Source organism: Bidens hawaiensis, unplaced genomic scaffold (genome assembly GCF_021521415.1).
Source record: "Bidens hawaiensis isolate Kalapana, Puna unplaced genomic scaffold, B.hawaiensis_p1.1 tig00014205_1, whole genome shotgun sequence".
NCBI lineage: Eukaryota > Viridiplantae > Streptophyta > Magnoliopsida > Asterales > Asteraceae > Bidens > Bidens hawaiensis.
The window spans coordinates 236,368-254,159 of record NW_027492223.1 but is presented as its reverse complement, the minus strand read 5'-3'; the positions used below and the strand labels follow the sequence as shown (position 1 = coordinate 254,159).

The 17,792-nt window shown below is 31.6% G+C and overlaps 1 protein-coding gene across 1 annotated transcript; it reads left to right on the top strand.

The window, feature by feature from the left end:
* Nucleotides 1-2,324: 2,324 nt before the first annotated feature.
* Nucleotides 2,325-4,045, top strand: LOC143546085 (cyclin-D3-1-like). Its single transcript, XM_077037827.1, has 5 exons — nt 2,325-2,734; nt 2,895-2,981; nt 3,132-3,230; nt 3,512-3,716; nt 3,814-4,045. The coding sequence occupies exons 1-5, from the start codon at nt 2,405-2,407 to the stop codon at nt 3,915-3,917; spliced, it is 825 nt and encodes a 274-aa protein (XP_076893942.1). The 5' UTR covers nt 2,325-2,404; the 3' UTR covers nt 3,918-4,045.
* The last annotated feature ends 13,747 nt before the right edge of the window (nt 4,046-17,792 follow it).

The window sequence follows — 17,792 nt, the reverse complement described above, 5'->3', positions numbered from 1 at the left end:
TAAAATGATATCATTTATAGATGATATTATAATATATTAGTTTTTAATATTTCAATAATATATAAGGATGTAAATTCTAGGTATGTTACTGGTTAGTTTCTTATAAAAATTTAATGTGTCAAATAATGAAATGGTCTATTATACATATACAACTAGACGGGTGCCCGCGTGATGCAGCGGGAAACCCAGACTTTGGTAATCTCATTACAAGTTTATGTGTGTTTATTGTTCGGTTTGAAAGCGTTCAAACCGATCATTGGTTTAATTTCACGATTGATTTTTTTTTCTTTAACTTTTAGCCAACCGATTTCAAGTTTCAACGGGTTTTCGACGACAAAAAGGTTACTTACAGTTTGGATCACAACTTAATTTAAAAACCATCAAAACCATACCGCAAACACCCATACGTAAAATGTTATTTTTTTAACTGAAAAAAACTATAACAATATGATAATCAAATTAAAGATAATAAAATTCTCGTTTTTATGGTGCAATGCTTTATAAAAAATATTAACGTATATAAAGGTTATGGCAGTTTAAATTCCGTGTGTGAAGTTGGGTTAAAAGTGAAAATTAAAAGAGTATATAGGTAAAAGATTAAGGGTCATAGTTGTAATTAATGTTTAAATTTACAAAAGGTGAATAAAGTTAGACGATCAAAATTGTAACTACCTTTAATGATTTGAAATTGCACATGATTTATTCCTTAAAAGACTATATTGTTCTTTTCAATATGCTTTGTTGAGTTGTAAGTTATGTACTAAATTTTGTATTTTACTTAAAAGCAAGCGTCTTAAATTACCCATCTTTTACTTATTATATATAGTATAGATAATGCAACATTAACTAGCATTAAACATCCGAATAAATACTTTTAACATATTTGATGACAGTTAATTATTTAACTTTATTTTATTGTATTGCATTTTGTATTGTATCGTATCGTATTAGATTTCGTAGCATTGTACTGCATTTTGTTATATTATATTTATATAATTATACTACTTACCTCACATATTTCAAATGTTGTTATTGTAATACATTTGTTAGTTGTTACTTTCTCACCTTCAAAATAAATTACCCACCATGCATTTTATTTAATGAGAACCTTTTTACTTTCTTGGACTCGAACTTAAACTCTGTTAAAGTAAACGAGTCATGATTTTGCTATGTTAATCTAAATGATCCGATCACAACTTGTTTAACTCAATTGAGAAATTAACAATATAATATATGCTGAAAATGATAGTAAAATTTGTAGTAAAAAATAAATAATATAGTAAAAACTGAGTTAAAAATTCACCCTTTATTTTAAGTTGTATGATTTGTGAAGTACAATAACATGCCAAAACCATATACAATAAAAGCGTTTACAAATCAAATAAGCACGGTAAATGTGTTCAAATTTTGAAACAAAAACCGTGTTTAAAGATTTGAAGTAGATTAACTTAATTCGCACCGCCATGAATGCTCAACAAAATATCATACGTATCTTATATCACACAAAATTTCTATATTTAATCGTGTAACTTATGCTTAAAGCAACAAAACTCTACACATATATAAGTAATTAGTAAATGCCACTTACAAAACATATCTATGCCGAGATTGTAAACGTCACGAGTTCCCAAATGTAGGGAAGTAAACGCCAATGCCCGCATACCGAAAAAAACAATTAAACAAGAGCAAGTTTCATGTTTTGCTGAACACGTGATATAAACCTAAACCGAGATTGTTAACGTCATGTTTTCCCAAATGTACGGAAGCAAACACCAATATCCGCTTATTGAGAAAAAAGCATTTAAACAAAAACATGTTTCTTGTTTATTGAACACACGTTCCTTAAACTCTATACATACATAAACCATTAGTAAATGCCACCAACCAACATATCTATACCAGGATAGTAAACACCATGTGTTCCCAAACCAGTATCCATTAACCGAAAAATACAATCACACAAAAAACAAGTTTCTTATTTTATTAACCACGCGTTTCATAAAATTGATTATGTATTGAAACTGTCCGCTTTAAACCCTTAAAAAAGTGAATTTAAAATATTAATTCAATTGAATAGATAGAATTGTACCAATTAATTAAAAATTAATTTTATAATAAACATTAAATTATTTTTATCATCACAATACATATATATAGTCCATGTATCCTTCTACCCTAATACCAAATCTTTTTTCTCCTCTACTTAAGCCGCACTCTTTGCTCATCATTTCTCACACACTCTCTCTCTCTCTCTACATCTAGAGAGAGATAGAGACAAAACAAATTGTGTCATTGTGTGTGATTCATCTATTACATATTTACATGCATACATTTTTTTATTCTTTTTCAAAAACCAAATAAAGTTTTAAACTTTTATTTGTTTGTTCATATATTTGTTCTTGAAATGTCACCCAATTTTAATTTTGAGGCATCAAGTTTACTGTGTGAAGAAGACAATGATTGCATTTCTTATGAAAGTGGTGGTGATGATGATGATTTCATGAGTTTTGATTGGGACATTAATCAGAGTGATAATGAAAACAATAACTTGATTATGAATCTTGAAACAGAGCACTCTGTTCTTGATCTGCATTTGCAAAATGACCCAAATTTGGATTTGTTGATCACAAAAGAATCTCAACAATTTGTGGGTGGTGTTGATTATTTGGATAAGTTGAAGAATCAAAACTTGTTTTTGGTTGCTAGACAACAGGCTGTTGATTGGATTTCAAAGGTTTGATTATTGTTTTACAAGATATTTATAAATATATGATGATTCCTTTGATTTTGGACTGATCTGTTCTTGCTCAGATTGATTTACCACTAATAAATTATCAAAATAATTAAAAAATTTAATCTTTTTGAGTTATTCATTGATTTTTATTTTTATTCAGGTTCATGCTCAATTCAATTTTGGACCATTATGTGCATATATATCTGTAAACTATTTGGACAGATTTCTTGCTGTGTATGAATTACCTGTAAGTTGTTAATCATGATCAAAATGCTTAATTTATATTAATTTTTCAATGATTGTAAAGTAGTTAATCATTGATTATATGCTTTAATTATTTTAATTTTGTAGAAACTCAATTACCCTTTTTTATTAATTAAAATTGTTTAACAAACAGAAGGAAGAATCATGGATGATGCAATTGGTGGCTGTAACTTGTGTATCACTTGCAGCAAAAATGGAAGAGACTGAAATACCCCTGATTTTGGATTTGCAGGTACATTTTTTTATTGTTATTACTTTTTTTTTTGTAAAATGGTGTATAATGTTGATTGATTTTGCACTTTAATGAAATAAAAGATTTGTAATTTGATATAATTTTGACTTTTTCACATTGGTCAAGCTAAAAAGTTTGATTTTTTTAGTTAAATGTTTGATTTTTGGTAAAATAATGTAAATGTTTAATATTTGAGTTAAATGAAATCAAAATTTGTAATTGATATGATTTTGACTTTTTTCACATGGGTCAAACTAAAAATTTTGATTGGATATTTGTAGGCTTGTGAATCAAGATTTGTTTTTGAAGCAAAAACTATAAAAAGAATGGAATTGATTGTTTTGAGCAAATTGGAATGGAGAATGCAGTCAATTACTCCATTTTCTTTCATTGATTCATTCAAGGTTAATTATAATAGTCAAAGTCAAACCAATTCAAGATCTCTAATCTTGAAGTCAACTCAACTGATTTTATCCCTGATTAAAGGTAAAAGATTAAAACTTTGTATAGAAACAGTTTATTATTATTGGCAAGATTGAGTGTGTTGATCCAGAAAGGGTAAAATGGTAATTTGATAATGCAGGGGTTGACTTCTTGGAATTTAAACCATCTGAGATAGCAGCAGCTGTAGCTATGTCTGTAGTTGGAATTGAAGTTGAAAAAACTGAAAATTTTGCACTCTTTTGACTATGCAAAGAAGGTAGTACATTGTGCATGTTTGGTTGTATATCTGATTTTATTTTATTATTGTGAAAAAAATGATGAATTTTGATGATATGTGTGATATGGGATTTTGCAGGAGAGAGATTCTTAAATGTATGGAAGTTGTTAGTACCATGAGCTTTGGGAGTGGTACCTTGACATCATGGCCTGGAAGTCCAATTGATGTGCTTGAGGCTGCAATTTTGAGTCATAAAACTGATGATAAAAGGAGGCTTAATAGTTAATAACATTAGCTTGCCATCACCACTTTGGTGGGATGGTAAAGGCTTTGGCCTTTTGGTGAGAGGTCCAGGGTTCGATTCCTGGCATTGGCGGTATAATGTAAATAGTAGGAGGAAAGCTTGTATGTTCAAAAAAAAAAAAAAAAAAAGTTAATAACATTAGCCTGTGAAAAAATAAATAGAAAAAAATCCCTGGGGGTTATTTTTGAATTTTAGGTAGTGTTGATTGGTATGGATGTAAAATGTCAATACTACCCCTAAGAAAACCAAAAAGTATACAGGAGAATAATAAGAGCATCTACATCAACAAACTTCTCCAAACCGCTACATCAGCGCCACATCATATTTCAAACCTTTTACAAAAACTTCTACTTTCTTCTACAACAACAAACATCCACAAACCACCACATCATCACCTACCTCTACAATTAATTTATATTTAATTAGATTACTTTTATAAGAAATTTAGGTTTTATATTTCACATATATTTGAATGATACACTAAACATTTAAAAAAAATATAACCTTTGAAAGAAAAAAATATTTATAAAGTATAACTTTTGAATTTTTTTTTAAATAAAGCATTTAAGAAAATAAGAAATTTAGTTTTTTTGGTATATGTTATGTGTGTGTGAAAATTTATAGTAGTGATTATATATTTAAATTCTTTTAACATCTAGTCATTAGAACATGAATTCAATTTAGTTAAAAAAGATGAAAAAGAAATAAAAAAAATATATTGTAAAGTCTAGGGTCAATTTTACTAACCTTATAACAAGAGGATAAAGAATATAAATTAGTTAAAAAAAATACATCATAAATACTGAATATGTTTTAACCTAATCTCCTTCTTCCTTTCTTCTTTGTTTCCACAGCCGCCAACCACTATCTCGTTTCCTGATTCTCTTGGAGCATCATCCATGTTTCAACTTGAATCCACAAATTAACGAGTAAGCATCTTAATTCTTAACCTTTTATATTCAAAATTATTATTTTTTTTTCAATTTAGCCTTTGTTGAAGGGCCCACTTTGTAGTCCGTTGCAGGGTTGCAGATTTGGACCTGCATCACAACCACCACCTCCACATCGGTTGCATCTGCACCTATCCTTCGTCCGTGGTATGCCATGTGTGTTCAGACCTTGGGGATTGGCCCCCGTTGTGGATGCTCTAAGTTACCAATGTAGGCATAAAAAAAGGAGTAATGGGTTCTTTTGTAGTTTTATTCATAGAATTATGAAGAAAGATGTGAAAATAGAAATATACACATTAAATTTGGCTTATTTATTGAATACATTGTTTGCTTTAGTTAAAAAGAAAGAACCACAGTTGACCACTACAAACAAATGACACGCCAACATGCTTTAAAATCCAAACTAAAGACAAAAGACACGCCAACATGCTTTAAGCATACCATGACACATTCTTGCCTAGCAAATGAGCAAAACTGTCTGAATTCGCACTTGCTATAATATGACATAAACGGTTAAGTCAAACGACTACTGTGCTTGCTACAATATTTACCATAAATACACTAACCAGTAGTTATGTTTGGGAAATTTCACAATTATACCTTATTATGTAATTGTTACCAAATTGTTTCGTTTGACATAATCTTCACAAATATTAAACCAAGCAGATTTATATACAAAAGTACCTATTTCTGATATTATTTAAGTTTATAAAACTCCATTAAGTTCAGTTTATTCAAGTACTACAACCTTGAACATATATTTGTCTCAAAAGTTATTAGTTACCATTTAAGAGGTTAATTTAGTCAAATTAATTATTTGCATTTAACACATTATTATTATTATTATTATTACTACTACTATTATTATTATTATCTATACTACATTTACAATTCGCGCTCCTTTTACTTTTTTTTATATTTAATTTTCAATTAAATTTTACCCTCTCTTATAACCTTTTTTTTTTAATTTTGTTTTATTCCCTTACATCACACCTTCGTTTACCATTTATTTCTCCGTCATGACGTATTCCAATTTCCATATGATAACCGTCGCATCCCCTTCGATTAGAATTTATGCAGTATATTAGGGCCTTAGGCATATGTTTATCGTTTTTTTTAACCATTAATAATCACCTTTCCGTTTTTTTGCATACTATTACTTTTAGCATATTTATATTTATCACCTTTATATACCATTAATAACTGTTTTGATAAATAATTTCAAATAACCGACACCAAAAACCGTCGTGACTTATCTCCACTACAAACTGCCGTTGCAACCGCCACTTCCCCTGTCCTTGCCACCGTTTCATACCATATATAAATCCTCATCATCACCGTGAAATCGCCGTCATATATAAATCATCATCCCCTGTCATTCGAGACACGAGAAAGTTCATACGTTCAATTCATTATCAGGAACCGTAAAAGAATAGGGCATTCAAACATCAATGTAATCGAATTTTCTGGCAACCATCGCATCGCTTTATCAAGTGGCGTATATCCTCACACCGCCTCTTTAGACCGATTCTTCATCAGATGAAGATTTAGAGAGACAGGGTGGCGCGGAGTATGTGTGACTGTTAACTATGCGATGGTTTTCAGTTTTGGCGGCAATTTCGGTTAACAGTGGAAGCGACGTTGGTTTCCGGTTACGCAGGCGGTTTTTGTTTAATGGTTAGACAAGGTGATGGATTCTGGTTACGTCTAGAAAATTATTAATACTCTTAAATGAAAAGTTTATTAAAAAATTATAATAATTAAACCTTACATCTTAATTAACCGTGAGTGTTAAAATTTCTACATTATACAAGAACTCATACCCTCAATTACATTTGACTTGATTTCATATTTTGAACAGACAAACATTACACCCGATTCTTACCAATGACCCTTATTTAAACCGTGCATAAAAGTAACCAAACTATTAATTGAACCTTAAGTATGTCAATAGAAGCATTAAATCATGGTTGGTAGATAAGCGAAGATGCATAATGAAGTTTGTAAATCATTTATTTTCTTTTCCGTCCGATGATAATGACAATGACCAATAATGTATGCTTAGAAATGGAGATCTTACCCAAAAAAACACACACACACACAAAAGAGAACTTTATTGAAATATACAAATAATGAAATAAAATAATTTTATTTTCTCTTAAACTTTTAAATGGGTTGTTTTAGAAATGTGTTTAAAGTTTCGCTAAATATATTGATTGGCCTACACATACGCAGCAACGCGCGTGTAAACCCGCTAGTTTTCAATATTTATAATTGAAACTTTAATTACCATGATTAACTTATATAATTTGTTGGACAAATATATTTGTAGTATTTAAAGACAATAATATGAATGTATTTGGGGTTCTCACGGGACCGGACTATGTAAACGAATTGGGCTAGAAGAGCTGTGTTGTTGGGCATTGGTAGCAAATGAGATAAGCTGCTCGTGAGATACTTGAGATCAGCTCGTTAAAAAGCTCGTTTGAGCCGTGCTTTGTTGAGCCCGAGCCCGAGCTCAAGCCTAAAAATAAGCTCGTTTAATAAACGAGCCCGAGCCCGAGCTTTACTTATCGAGCTCGAGCCGGCTCGCGAGCCTAAACGAGTCTGCTATTTATATAATTTTTTTAAATATATATTTAATAATTATTAATTAATAAGTATAATGTTATGAAAAAGTAAATAAAAATAACTAAATATTGTATATATTTATTTATACATAAATTTACAATAAAAAATATAAAAAATAATTATAATTATATAAAAAAATAATTGATAAATAGTAAACGAGCCGAACCCGAGCCCAGCTCGAGCTTCAAAATCCATTTTCGAGCCGAGCTCGAGCTTTGAAAATAGAGCTCGAGCTCGAGCTCTGTGTAAGTTAAACGAGCTCGAGCCTAGTCGAGATCGGGCTCGACTCGGCTCGTTTGCACCCCTATAGAGCTCGACTCGGCTCGTTTGCACCCCTATAGCCTACCGGCTACCGTAGAGTATAATCAACTGGGAGTTGTTTCTTCATGATCGGCTAACTCACACGCTCTAATCCTTTTTTTAAATAGAATAAACTGGGGTTTTCGTTCCTGTGCTTTGTCCCAACATACAGTTTTAATCTAATAGTTTCAAATTTGCGATTTTCGTTCATGTAGTTTGATTTTACTTACAATTAAACCCGAATTCAATAACCCCGTTAAGTTTGGTCGTTTAACTCATGATCGAGCCACTCATGTGAGGGGCAGTTTTGTCCCTTTCTTCCCAAATAAACCCCAATTCTAACTCACAAGCCCCCTCACGTGAAGTGCTGGGGTGTATTTGGGGATAAAAAGGACAAATTTATCCCTCACGTGAAGTGCACGCTGATCGGTTTAACGACCAGATTTAACGGGATTAGTGAATTCGGGTTTAATTGCAAGTGAAATGGAACCATAGGGACGAAAAATCGCAAATTTGAAACTACTGGACTATAACCCCTGACTAGACAAACCACATGGACGAAAACTGATTTGAAACCAGTTAGGACCAAACCGATCGAATTAAAATCAATTTCAAACCAAATCAGATTACTTTTATAGATTTGTTTCTAATACGAACCAGTTTGGGTCTATCTGTTTTTTTATTTTTTTTTAACTTGATCTGAACCAGTTTTAATATCAATCTGGTTTGGCCCATATACTAACTTAATTCACCCCCTAGGAGTTAGTGGTAGAGGCCCATAAATCAACCCGTTATTTTTAAAATGTTTCCACCTCCACCTTCACTTGTTCTTTCTTGATCCCGGGCAAATCGACCTTGAACACGTGAGCTTCTGGCGTTTCCTTCCAATCCACACGTGCGTTTATCAATGCAGAGGTTTCCCTTGAAACATCAGAACGGAATGAATCCCAAACATCGAGGGAAAACGGGTTGAATGTACTCTCCAATTCACCAATTACCCACTCACCTTAGCGCCACATCACACCTTACTCCACTTCATTTTCTTTCACATGCAATATTAAAGAAATAAATACTCCTCAATTTGCTTCCCTTTCAATTTCAAATAAAATAATCATATTTGTATATTAAAAAGGTGCCTAATATGAAGGTGGCAACTGGCCTACATGGCCACATCAGCACCAAATTAATGGACCGGCATCCACACACACTAGCCTAAGTACCTAGTTGACCATTTCGTATCAAAATGTTTAAAGAATCCCACTTATACAAAGCATTTGATGCCATGAAATTAAATATATATGCACATATACTCGTCAATGTTAAATATCTACTTACACAGAAGTAATTATACGTGAATCTCCACTATGCAGGGCGATGGAACATGCTCTTTATTATGGTCGTTGCATGTCTGCGAACTAATTTATTGTATTAAATCTGCAAAATAAGTAACTCATAGGTTAAACATGCATAGCTAGGTCAAGCGTGATAAAAAAATAGTTAGAAACAACGTACTAAAAACTATATATAGGATAAGCAAATGACACATTCAAGAACAAACAATCACGTATTCTTTCAACCAAATGGCAAATGACGATCAAATCAAGTTACATAATACCAAATGAGTGAAATGACAAATGTGAAATGATATAACTAATTCTCACAAACATAATAGCATTCATATCGACGTACACGCACATACATAATCAATTACTTCACAAAATGTTTGACCACGCGCGCGCGCATATATATATATATAAAAGCCAAAACACAAATTTCTCATACATCACAATAAACAAGTTGAGAAACATCTCCAATGAAAAACGACATAAAATTAATACTCGCTTAATATCATTCTAAAGATTGTATGTCTTAAAAATTACCGTGGGATTGTTGGTGCAAAACTTTTCCCACCATCATATGACTATAAGCATGGGCGAGAAGATTGACTGATAAAATCTCAACTTCAGTATTAGCGATGAAATTTTCCACGATAGTGATCTCTCATAATCCATCGCTAAAAGTCTTTTTTTTCTTGGTTAGTTTATTTGTCATTGACTCGTTACTAATTTTCGGGGGATTACAAATGAACGAACTGTTATATATTTTATGTCTTCTTGAATCCACTGAAAATGGCCACGAAAATATGAGATCGGTGATAATGCGTTGATAATACCAGTTTTCTACTTATTATTGTGACCTTGGCCTAGATTTTAGCTTGAGGCAAGAAACCCTTTAATGAGCTTGGCAATCCACAATCCACATGATAATCTTGAAGCTTACCCCTAGGACAAGGTGGTAGTTATTTTAGGTATGTCTCATGGCGATTTTCTTAGGGAAATATAGCGATCCTAAACCTAACCAATTTGTGTAATACCTTAATTTTTCCGCCTAATATTGAAAAAAAGGACGTTTGTGAATGATGCCATAATGACTTAAAATAATTTATTTCCACTCAATGATGTGACGCTAAGGCTATGGGGTATACTCTAACCCCTACATAGGTTAAAGTGACATGACACTTTAAAGATGGGTTAAATCACTCCCATTTGTGTTAAGTGTGTTAAAAAGGCCCATGTGTTATGTTTTTAAAGGGTTAAAAAGAATAATATGTATTAATTATGTATTAATTACTAATTGATTTGTTATATTAATTGTGTGTTAAATAAGTTAAACCATTTCCTTTGGATGACATAGAGTGAGTGAGAAAAAAAATGTTGATATGGAACTTATGTGGAGTTAAGATGGGTTAGAGTATACCCCATGACCTAATAGCATAAAATGTACATAACAAGAGAAGAAAACTAAAGGTACTTGTTGTCACACCCCGACCAAAGGCGGCGGAACATGCCGGGGTGCAACGATTGCTCATAAGCGCATGACACTATTTAAAGCGGCAATATTTAACAAACTCATTTCATTTCACAACATCGAAAATGTCACATAACCAAATATTCATAACTCAAATACAACAAAATATAACAAAATATAGCAAATCAAATATTGTTCATTTTTACTAATATCCTAACGGTATTTGTGACGTTTTCTTCACCGAACTCCATAATCAACCTAGATGCAAACCTGTAACATTTCATAAAATAAAGTTTATCAACACAAAGGTTTGTGAGCAATTCATAAGTTTGAACAATAGATATATAGTATGAAAAGCCACAAAACTAGTATACAAAACCATAAATAATAGCTATAAACTTGGATAAATAGTTATCGCTAACAAGTTAGCGACACCCAACTATAAGAGGTTGCCAAATAGTTTAAGATTTTATAGTTATCATTAATTGCATTACGTTAACGACACCTTGCCATGAGGGGTTGCCAAATGGTCTAGGATTTATAGTTCCACCATCCAAAAGCGATAAACACATAGTCAAATAAGCATAGAACACCAAATCGAGCAATTATTCAAGTAAGGTATACAACAACGTTTGTGGTTTAAGACCCAAGTATAAAACATTTAGTTTAAGATAAGTTGAAATGTCACCCCCAAAATAAAAGATAGAAAACGGGGTATGAAGTTACTCACATTCAAGTAATAAACTTGAAAAATTGATTATTTGGATATTTGCCGGAACGACGAGTTTAACGTATGAAGCCTAAATAAAAGAAAGTCTTGGATTTAGAAAGGTTGTCTTGAAGATCTTTAAATAAAATAATTTTTGCAAAAACTAATCAATTAAAGTTCAAGGTTTAAAATGTAACTATTTAAGAATTTATAATAATAACCCTTTTAAAAAATGTAAGTTTGCTCAAAACCGGGTTAAAGTATCTAACCTTAATATTTACTTAACCAATGTTAAGTAATAAGGTGGGGAAAATGCTAAAATGCAAGTTCCATTAGGCTAAAGATACTAAAACGGGTTTTTAATGAGTGTTCGGGTTGTCGGTTCGGGTCTTGACAAATGGTCAAACCCAAAGTCAACTTTCCGAAATATTAATTTTTATGAGATAACTCATTAAAACATACTAACACTTAACCAAGTATGTAGATCTATTGTTTAGAACTAACAACGCACGTTAAGCGAGTGTTCGGTTTTGTCTGTCCAAACTATGTTATGAGATCAAGTTGGATCCAACTATTCCAAGTACTTAAGAAAATAATTAAAATCAGTTTGTAAACTATTTTTTTAAATAAATATACAAGTCTTGATAGCTAAAAACACACTTGTGTGTCTTAAGCGAGTAAAAGTCGGTATAGTTCGGTTTGGTTCGGTCTCCATCTCACAAATAGTTCATAGATGGTTTCTACATGCCCAAATATCATAGAACTTGTATATTGGTTTATAAATGAAGAAAACTTAAATTTTACAACAAAAAAAGTTAACTACAAGTCTTTTAAGCAAAAGTTTCGGTTTAGTTCGGTTTCCATCTCCCAACGAGTTCATAGATGGATTCCATATGCTTAATATCAAAGAACTTGTAAAAATGATTTTTGAAACTCAAATCTAGCAATAAACATGTTTAAACAACTATTTTAACAAAACTAGTAAACAAAAGTTCGATTTCCGATTTGGACTAGTTTCGGTTAAACCGAGGTTAGTCTTATACAAACCCACACCATGGAACTTGTAAATAAGATGAACAAACTAAAGGGTTAGAAGTTAGTCATAAGTGATATGTATAATAAGTTATGTGTGTGTAAATATATATCAAGAACACGAAGTCCTCCATGAAGCCTTGCCTTATGACATTCGAAACTTAACCAACCAAAGTCGGTGAAGTAACAAATAAAGGAAACAAGGGGTGTGTATTATATATATGTTGTACCACCATATTCAAGAGTTAGTAATGTTAGATGAACAAGTTAGAATGAAAGACTATAGTTAGTTTGACTTGAGAAGTCAAAACTTCAAGAATACATAAGAAATAACAACCTTGAATCTATGGAGTTTTGAGAGAGTTTTTGGAGATGTAGCAAGAGTAAAATGAAGAAGATGGGTGTGTATATATAGGGAAGGAGTGAAGGGTTGTGTATAAAGATTCTTTTATGGTTTGCATAAAAATGGGTATGTTTAAATGGTCAAACAATGCATAATATAAAAAAACCAATATTTTATATATTTTATATATTTTAAATGACAAGATCCAATATTTTATATATTTGAAATGTTCGGGTTACAAACGGGTCGGGTTTACATAACAAAAGTGACCCGAAATTGACGAATGTTACACTTGTGGACCACGTTTTGCTCTTTGCTTTTGAGAACACAAGTTGGGTTTATTTTAAGAACCTCATGTTTGTTAAAAAAATATATTTCATTCTTTTATTATATTTTTTTCGTTTACAGACTAGGAGTAAAAATGGAGTCAAAACTAAACATCGTAATAATATTGTCTTCTTTTTTATCGTTATTAAGTAACCAAACGTCTTAAAGCATGCAAAATAGTTTAAAAATCATGTTTGACTGCTCGTTGTGGGAGGCGCCATGACCGATGCATAAGCCAACTAAGCCTTTAACATCATGCCAAACCCGGTGTTCGTAATTGTTTTGGAGCTGTGGGTCTCATCGGAAGCAACCTCTTTATTCGCTAAAGATAGAGGTAATGTTTGCCTACATCTCACCCTCTCCAGACCTCACTAATAGCACTGATATTGGTGGGATAACTACTAGGCAAGGTTTAGAACTGTCCCAAGAATACCGAAATAAAAATGGGCCTGGGGCAAGTGAAGCAAGTAAGTCCAAGTGAAGCCAGCCCATTAGGGTAATGGCTCCACGCAAACTCCATAAATTGAGGTCTCCCACTTCGATAACGGGGACTTCAAACTTTCCGGTAACTTTCATATTCTCTCTAACTTATACTCTCCTTGCATACACATCACATTTATGCAAAAGGAGAAAACAATTATAGCTATGATGAAAACGAATCTGAACCAGAGTATTCTTCACCTTTACAATCAGACCCGAGTCCATTCCAAACACATGATAATTAAGGTTGAAATAACGTTCATATATCTCACATATAGGACCAACTCACATGTTTTCAACGGACTAGTGTAATAAAAAACAATACCATTCATAACTTGGAGGTATTAAAATATTTGCTTTAATATTTCTTCATTAAGATATTCAATTTGTAGCCAAATGTGGTTCCTTAGAATTCATTTTTTTAATATTGATCCACCTTAGCAAGTTCCTTAGGGAATAAAATCTATATTCAAAGTTATCAACATATACTTAATTATAACATAATCAGGACTAGATCTAATTATGAAAATGTTTGACAAAATAAAATCATTATATTGGGGGGAATTGATTAGTTTTTTTTTGTTTTTTTTTGGGAGGGGCGGGGGGGAGGCTGCGGTTCAAATATTTATTATCGTGGTTTGTTGTTTGGGTTACTACTTATACTACAGTCTTAATATGGGGAATTTGACACAACTTAATGTAACTTTTACCCGACCCCCTCTTAGCCGACATGTCATAACCCTCTAACATGACTTATTTTCTACCTTTGCTAGTGAAAAAAAATAGTAGATCCACCACAACGCCACTATTATATACTATTGGATAAATAACCGACTAATATGATTATATCACATACAACAACTTATTTTAACCCGTGACGAGTTAAACTTAATTAATAAATAAATAGCATTCTTAAGAACTGTCCTTATATACACTATTTTTATTTTTTAGTGTACAAAACGTGAAATGCATAAACAAATAATTGCTTTTTTCACTTCTCCACCATCTGTTGATTATCGATTTATCGTTATATTTTGTAAATAGGTCCCATTTTTTAGATTTTAGCATGTTATATCTAAATTACTTTTTAATAAAAAAAAATTTATTTTTAGTATAATATGGTAATATATAATAAATCATTTTTTTTAAATATGTTACATAAGATCGCATTAAAATAATAACACGTAAAGGAAGTTATTTTAGTTTTAAGATTTTAATTATAAATAAATAATTAAACTATGCAACCAATTAAATATATGCTATCTTATATTTATCACATTTAATCTGTAATCCAGTGTGATCAGAATAATAGTTATTTTTTTAATAACTTGATGGCTCACAAGTCACAATTGCATCTTTGGAGCTCGCACAGGATGAACTCTCAAAAACAAAAAAACAATACATGTTTTCTAGAACATGTCAACAATGACACCCACTATGTTTGCCCTCGGAAAGTGATGTAATTCTCCCTTGGAAAAACTCTTTTAGTTTGAAAGCAGTTCTTTTATATATGTTTCAAATGAAAGTTTTACAAAGATATACTTAATTAATGTAACATTAACATTATCCTATTTTAACTTAAACATGGTTTAGGCCTTGGCTTAGCCGCTTAGGGCTTCAAACCTGATTTGACAAACACCATTCCCTTCATGGTATTAGGATGCTAAAGATAGCATGAGTTAAAGTGTTTAAGCCCTCTACACTCACACACGATTATTTTAGAATTGTTTAATTTAAATTTAATTGAGGCGGTTAAATAAGGTTAAACAATTTTCTTTAAGTGAAATGAAATAAAAATATGTAAAATGAGTGATTTGGCATCTATATGGAGTTAAGAAATATGAATGTATTACGTCATAGCCTTTGACGAGCCGATAATGATCATAAAACATTCGAGTCCAACAATTCCATCATTAAAGCGGTACTTGTGAAAAAGTACTTTCTCAAGATATTATAACAATCTTTATGTTCTCTTTTTTTTTCGAAAGATTAACTTTTATAAACACCAACACCAGACAAGAAAACAACACCTAAAGGCCGCCACCACAACCGGAGAACAGTCCAAAAGAGAGAAAAAATTACATGAAATCAAAGTTACACCAATTCACACGAGCTAAAGATCTATATTTAGATATATACTTGAACCGAAGGAAACCACAAGCCTTTATGTCTCCTATAATCTCTTCCAAAATAACCTCATTTCCTCCAAAAACCTTATCGTTTCTCGCCTTCCAAAGTCTCCAACAAGCGATTATGATAATACCATGAAACACCTCTTTTTCTACAGGACCGAGATTGATGGTCTTATGGAGCTCTAGAAGGTCTCTAACCGAGAAGCCAAAAATAAGGGGAACCTTGCACCACCGACTTAAATTATCCCAGACCACCGCCGCTACTCCACATCCTGTCATGATATGATCCACCGTTTCTCCCCCCATTTCGCACAAGGGACACCCACTTTCCGTAACCTGTATATTCTCTTTTTACATGTAAAAACGCATGAATCTTAACTTGAGTGATTTACGCATTTATGTACGAAGTTAATTCCGTAATTAGCAAATCAACTTAATTATAATTCCTAACTTTTAGCACGACTTAACATATTTAGACTTGTCACGTGGAAAATAATATAATTGCAATGATTTCAATACTAAATAATCCATCATTTTCTTTTATCTACTCTACTTTAATTTTTATATATTTGGTTTCACTACGCGTGATAAGGTTACATATTCCTATCTAAAAATTGACAGGTCGAATACGCAACGGAACCTATACGTTATGACTTATGTGGAAAAAATTTTCAAAATAGGAAAATAAAGAAGTAAAAGATGGATTATAGAAATGAGAAAAGAAGTATTAGAAAACTAGGAGATCCGTCATTTGAAATGGCGGATCTCGACAAACATGTAGGGCCAGCCAGATATTGTCTGGTGAGGTGGACGACAACCCTGACATCCGCCATTTGAAATGGCGGATCACGAATATTTTATTCGTGTTCCGCCATTTCACTGTTGATCCGTTATTTTGACTGGCAGATCACATATTCCAAAGTAGCCTACCCCTATTGGTAAAAGTGATTTTGTTGGACATCCGCCATTTAAAATGGAAGATGTCAACCTGACATCCGCCATTTGAAATGGCGGATGTTAATAGTGACTTGACTGACTGACATGACAACACACTACCCTTTAAGTTGAATGCCTCCTCGTTTTTGGTAAACTGCTCCCATCTATTATTCATTTGTGACTTTCCTTTTTTTTTTTTTGAAATATGAGAATCAATAAATAAGCCGTACATTTGTAAATAATGCATACATTTGTAAATAATGTACATTTGTAAATAATGCATACATTTGTACATTTGTAGATAAGCCGTAATAAATAATGCATATATTTTAAGTAAATCACAATTTAATTTCTTTAATAAATAAGTAACCATATATACCAAAAAGCCACATTTTAATTTCTTTAATAAATAATGCATATGTATTATATGAATTATGACAACTACATAAATATTGTTGGAGTAGATATTGCGTCTACTAACTACATAAATACAAGGCATGCTTCACAAATGAGAGTTTAATTTTGACAGTTACTTATCTTATGTAATTTTTTTCTTTTTATTGTTTACTTAATAACATTTTTAAAGACCTTATTTGACAAATAAAAATTGTATTTAACAAATAACGTTTTTAAAATACTTTTTGTCTCTTTATTATTTATTAGTTTTCTAAATGCCATTATTTAAAAAAATACAAAATGTAATATTAAAAAGATTTTTTCTAATAAAAACACCATGTTTTAATATTTTGAAGGACATCCGCCATTTAAAATGAAAGATGTCATCTTGACATCCGCCATTTCAAATGACGGATGTCAATAGTGTAATTTCTGGCTGATTTGACAACACACTTCCTTTTTATTTTTTATTTTTATTTATTTTCCTAAATTAACAAATAAAAAAGTTAATATTAAGAGATATTTCTTTATTACAATCACTTAATATATGTTA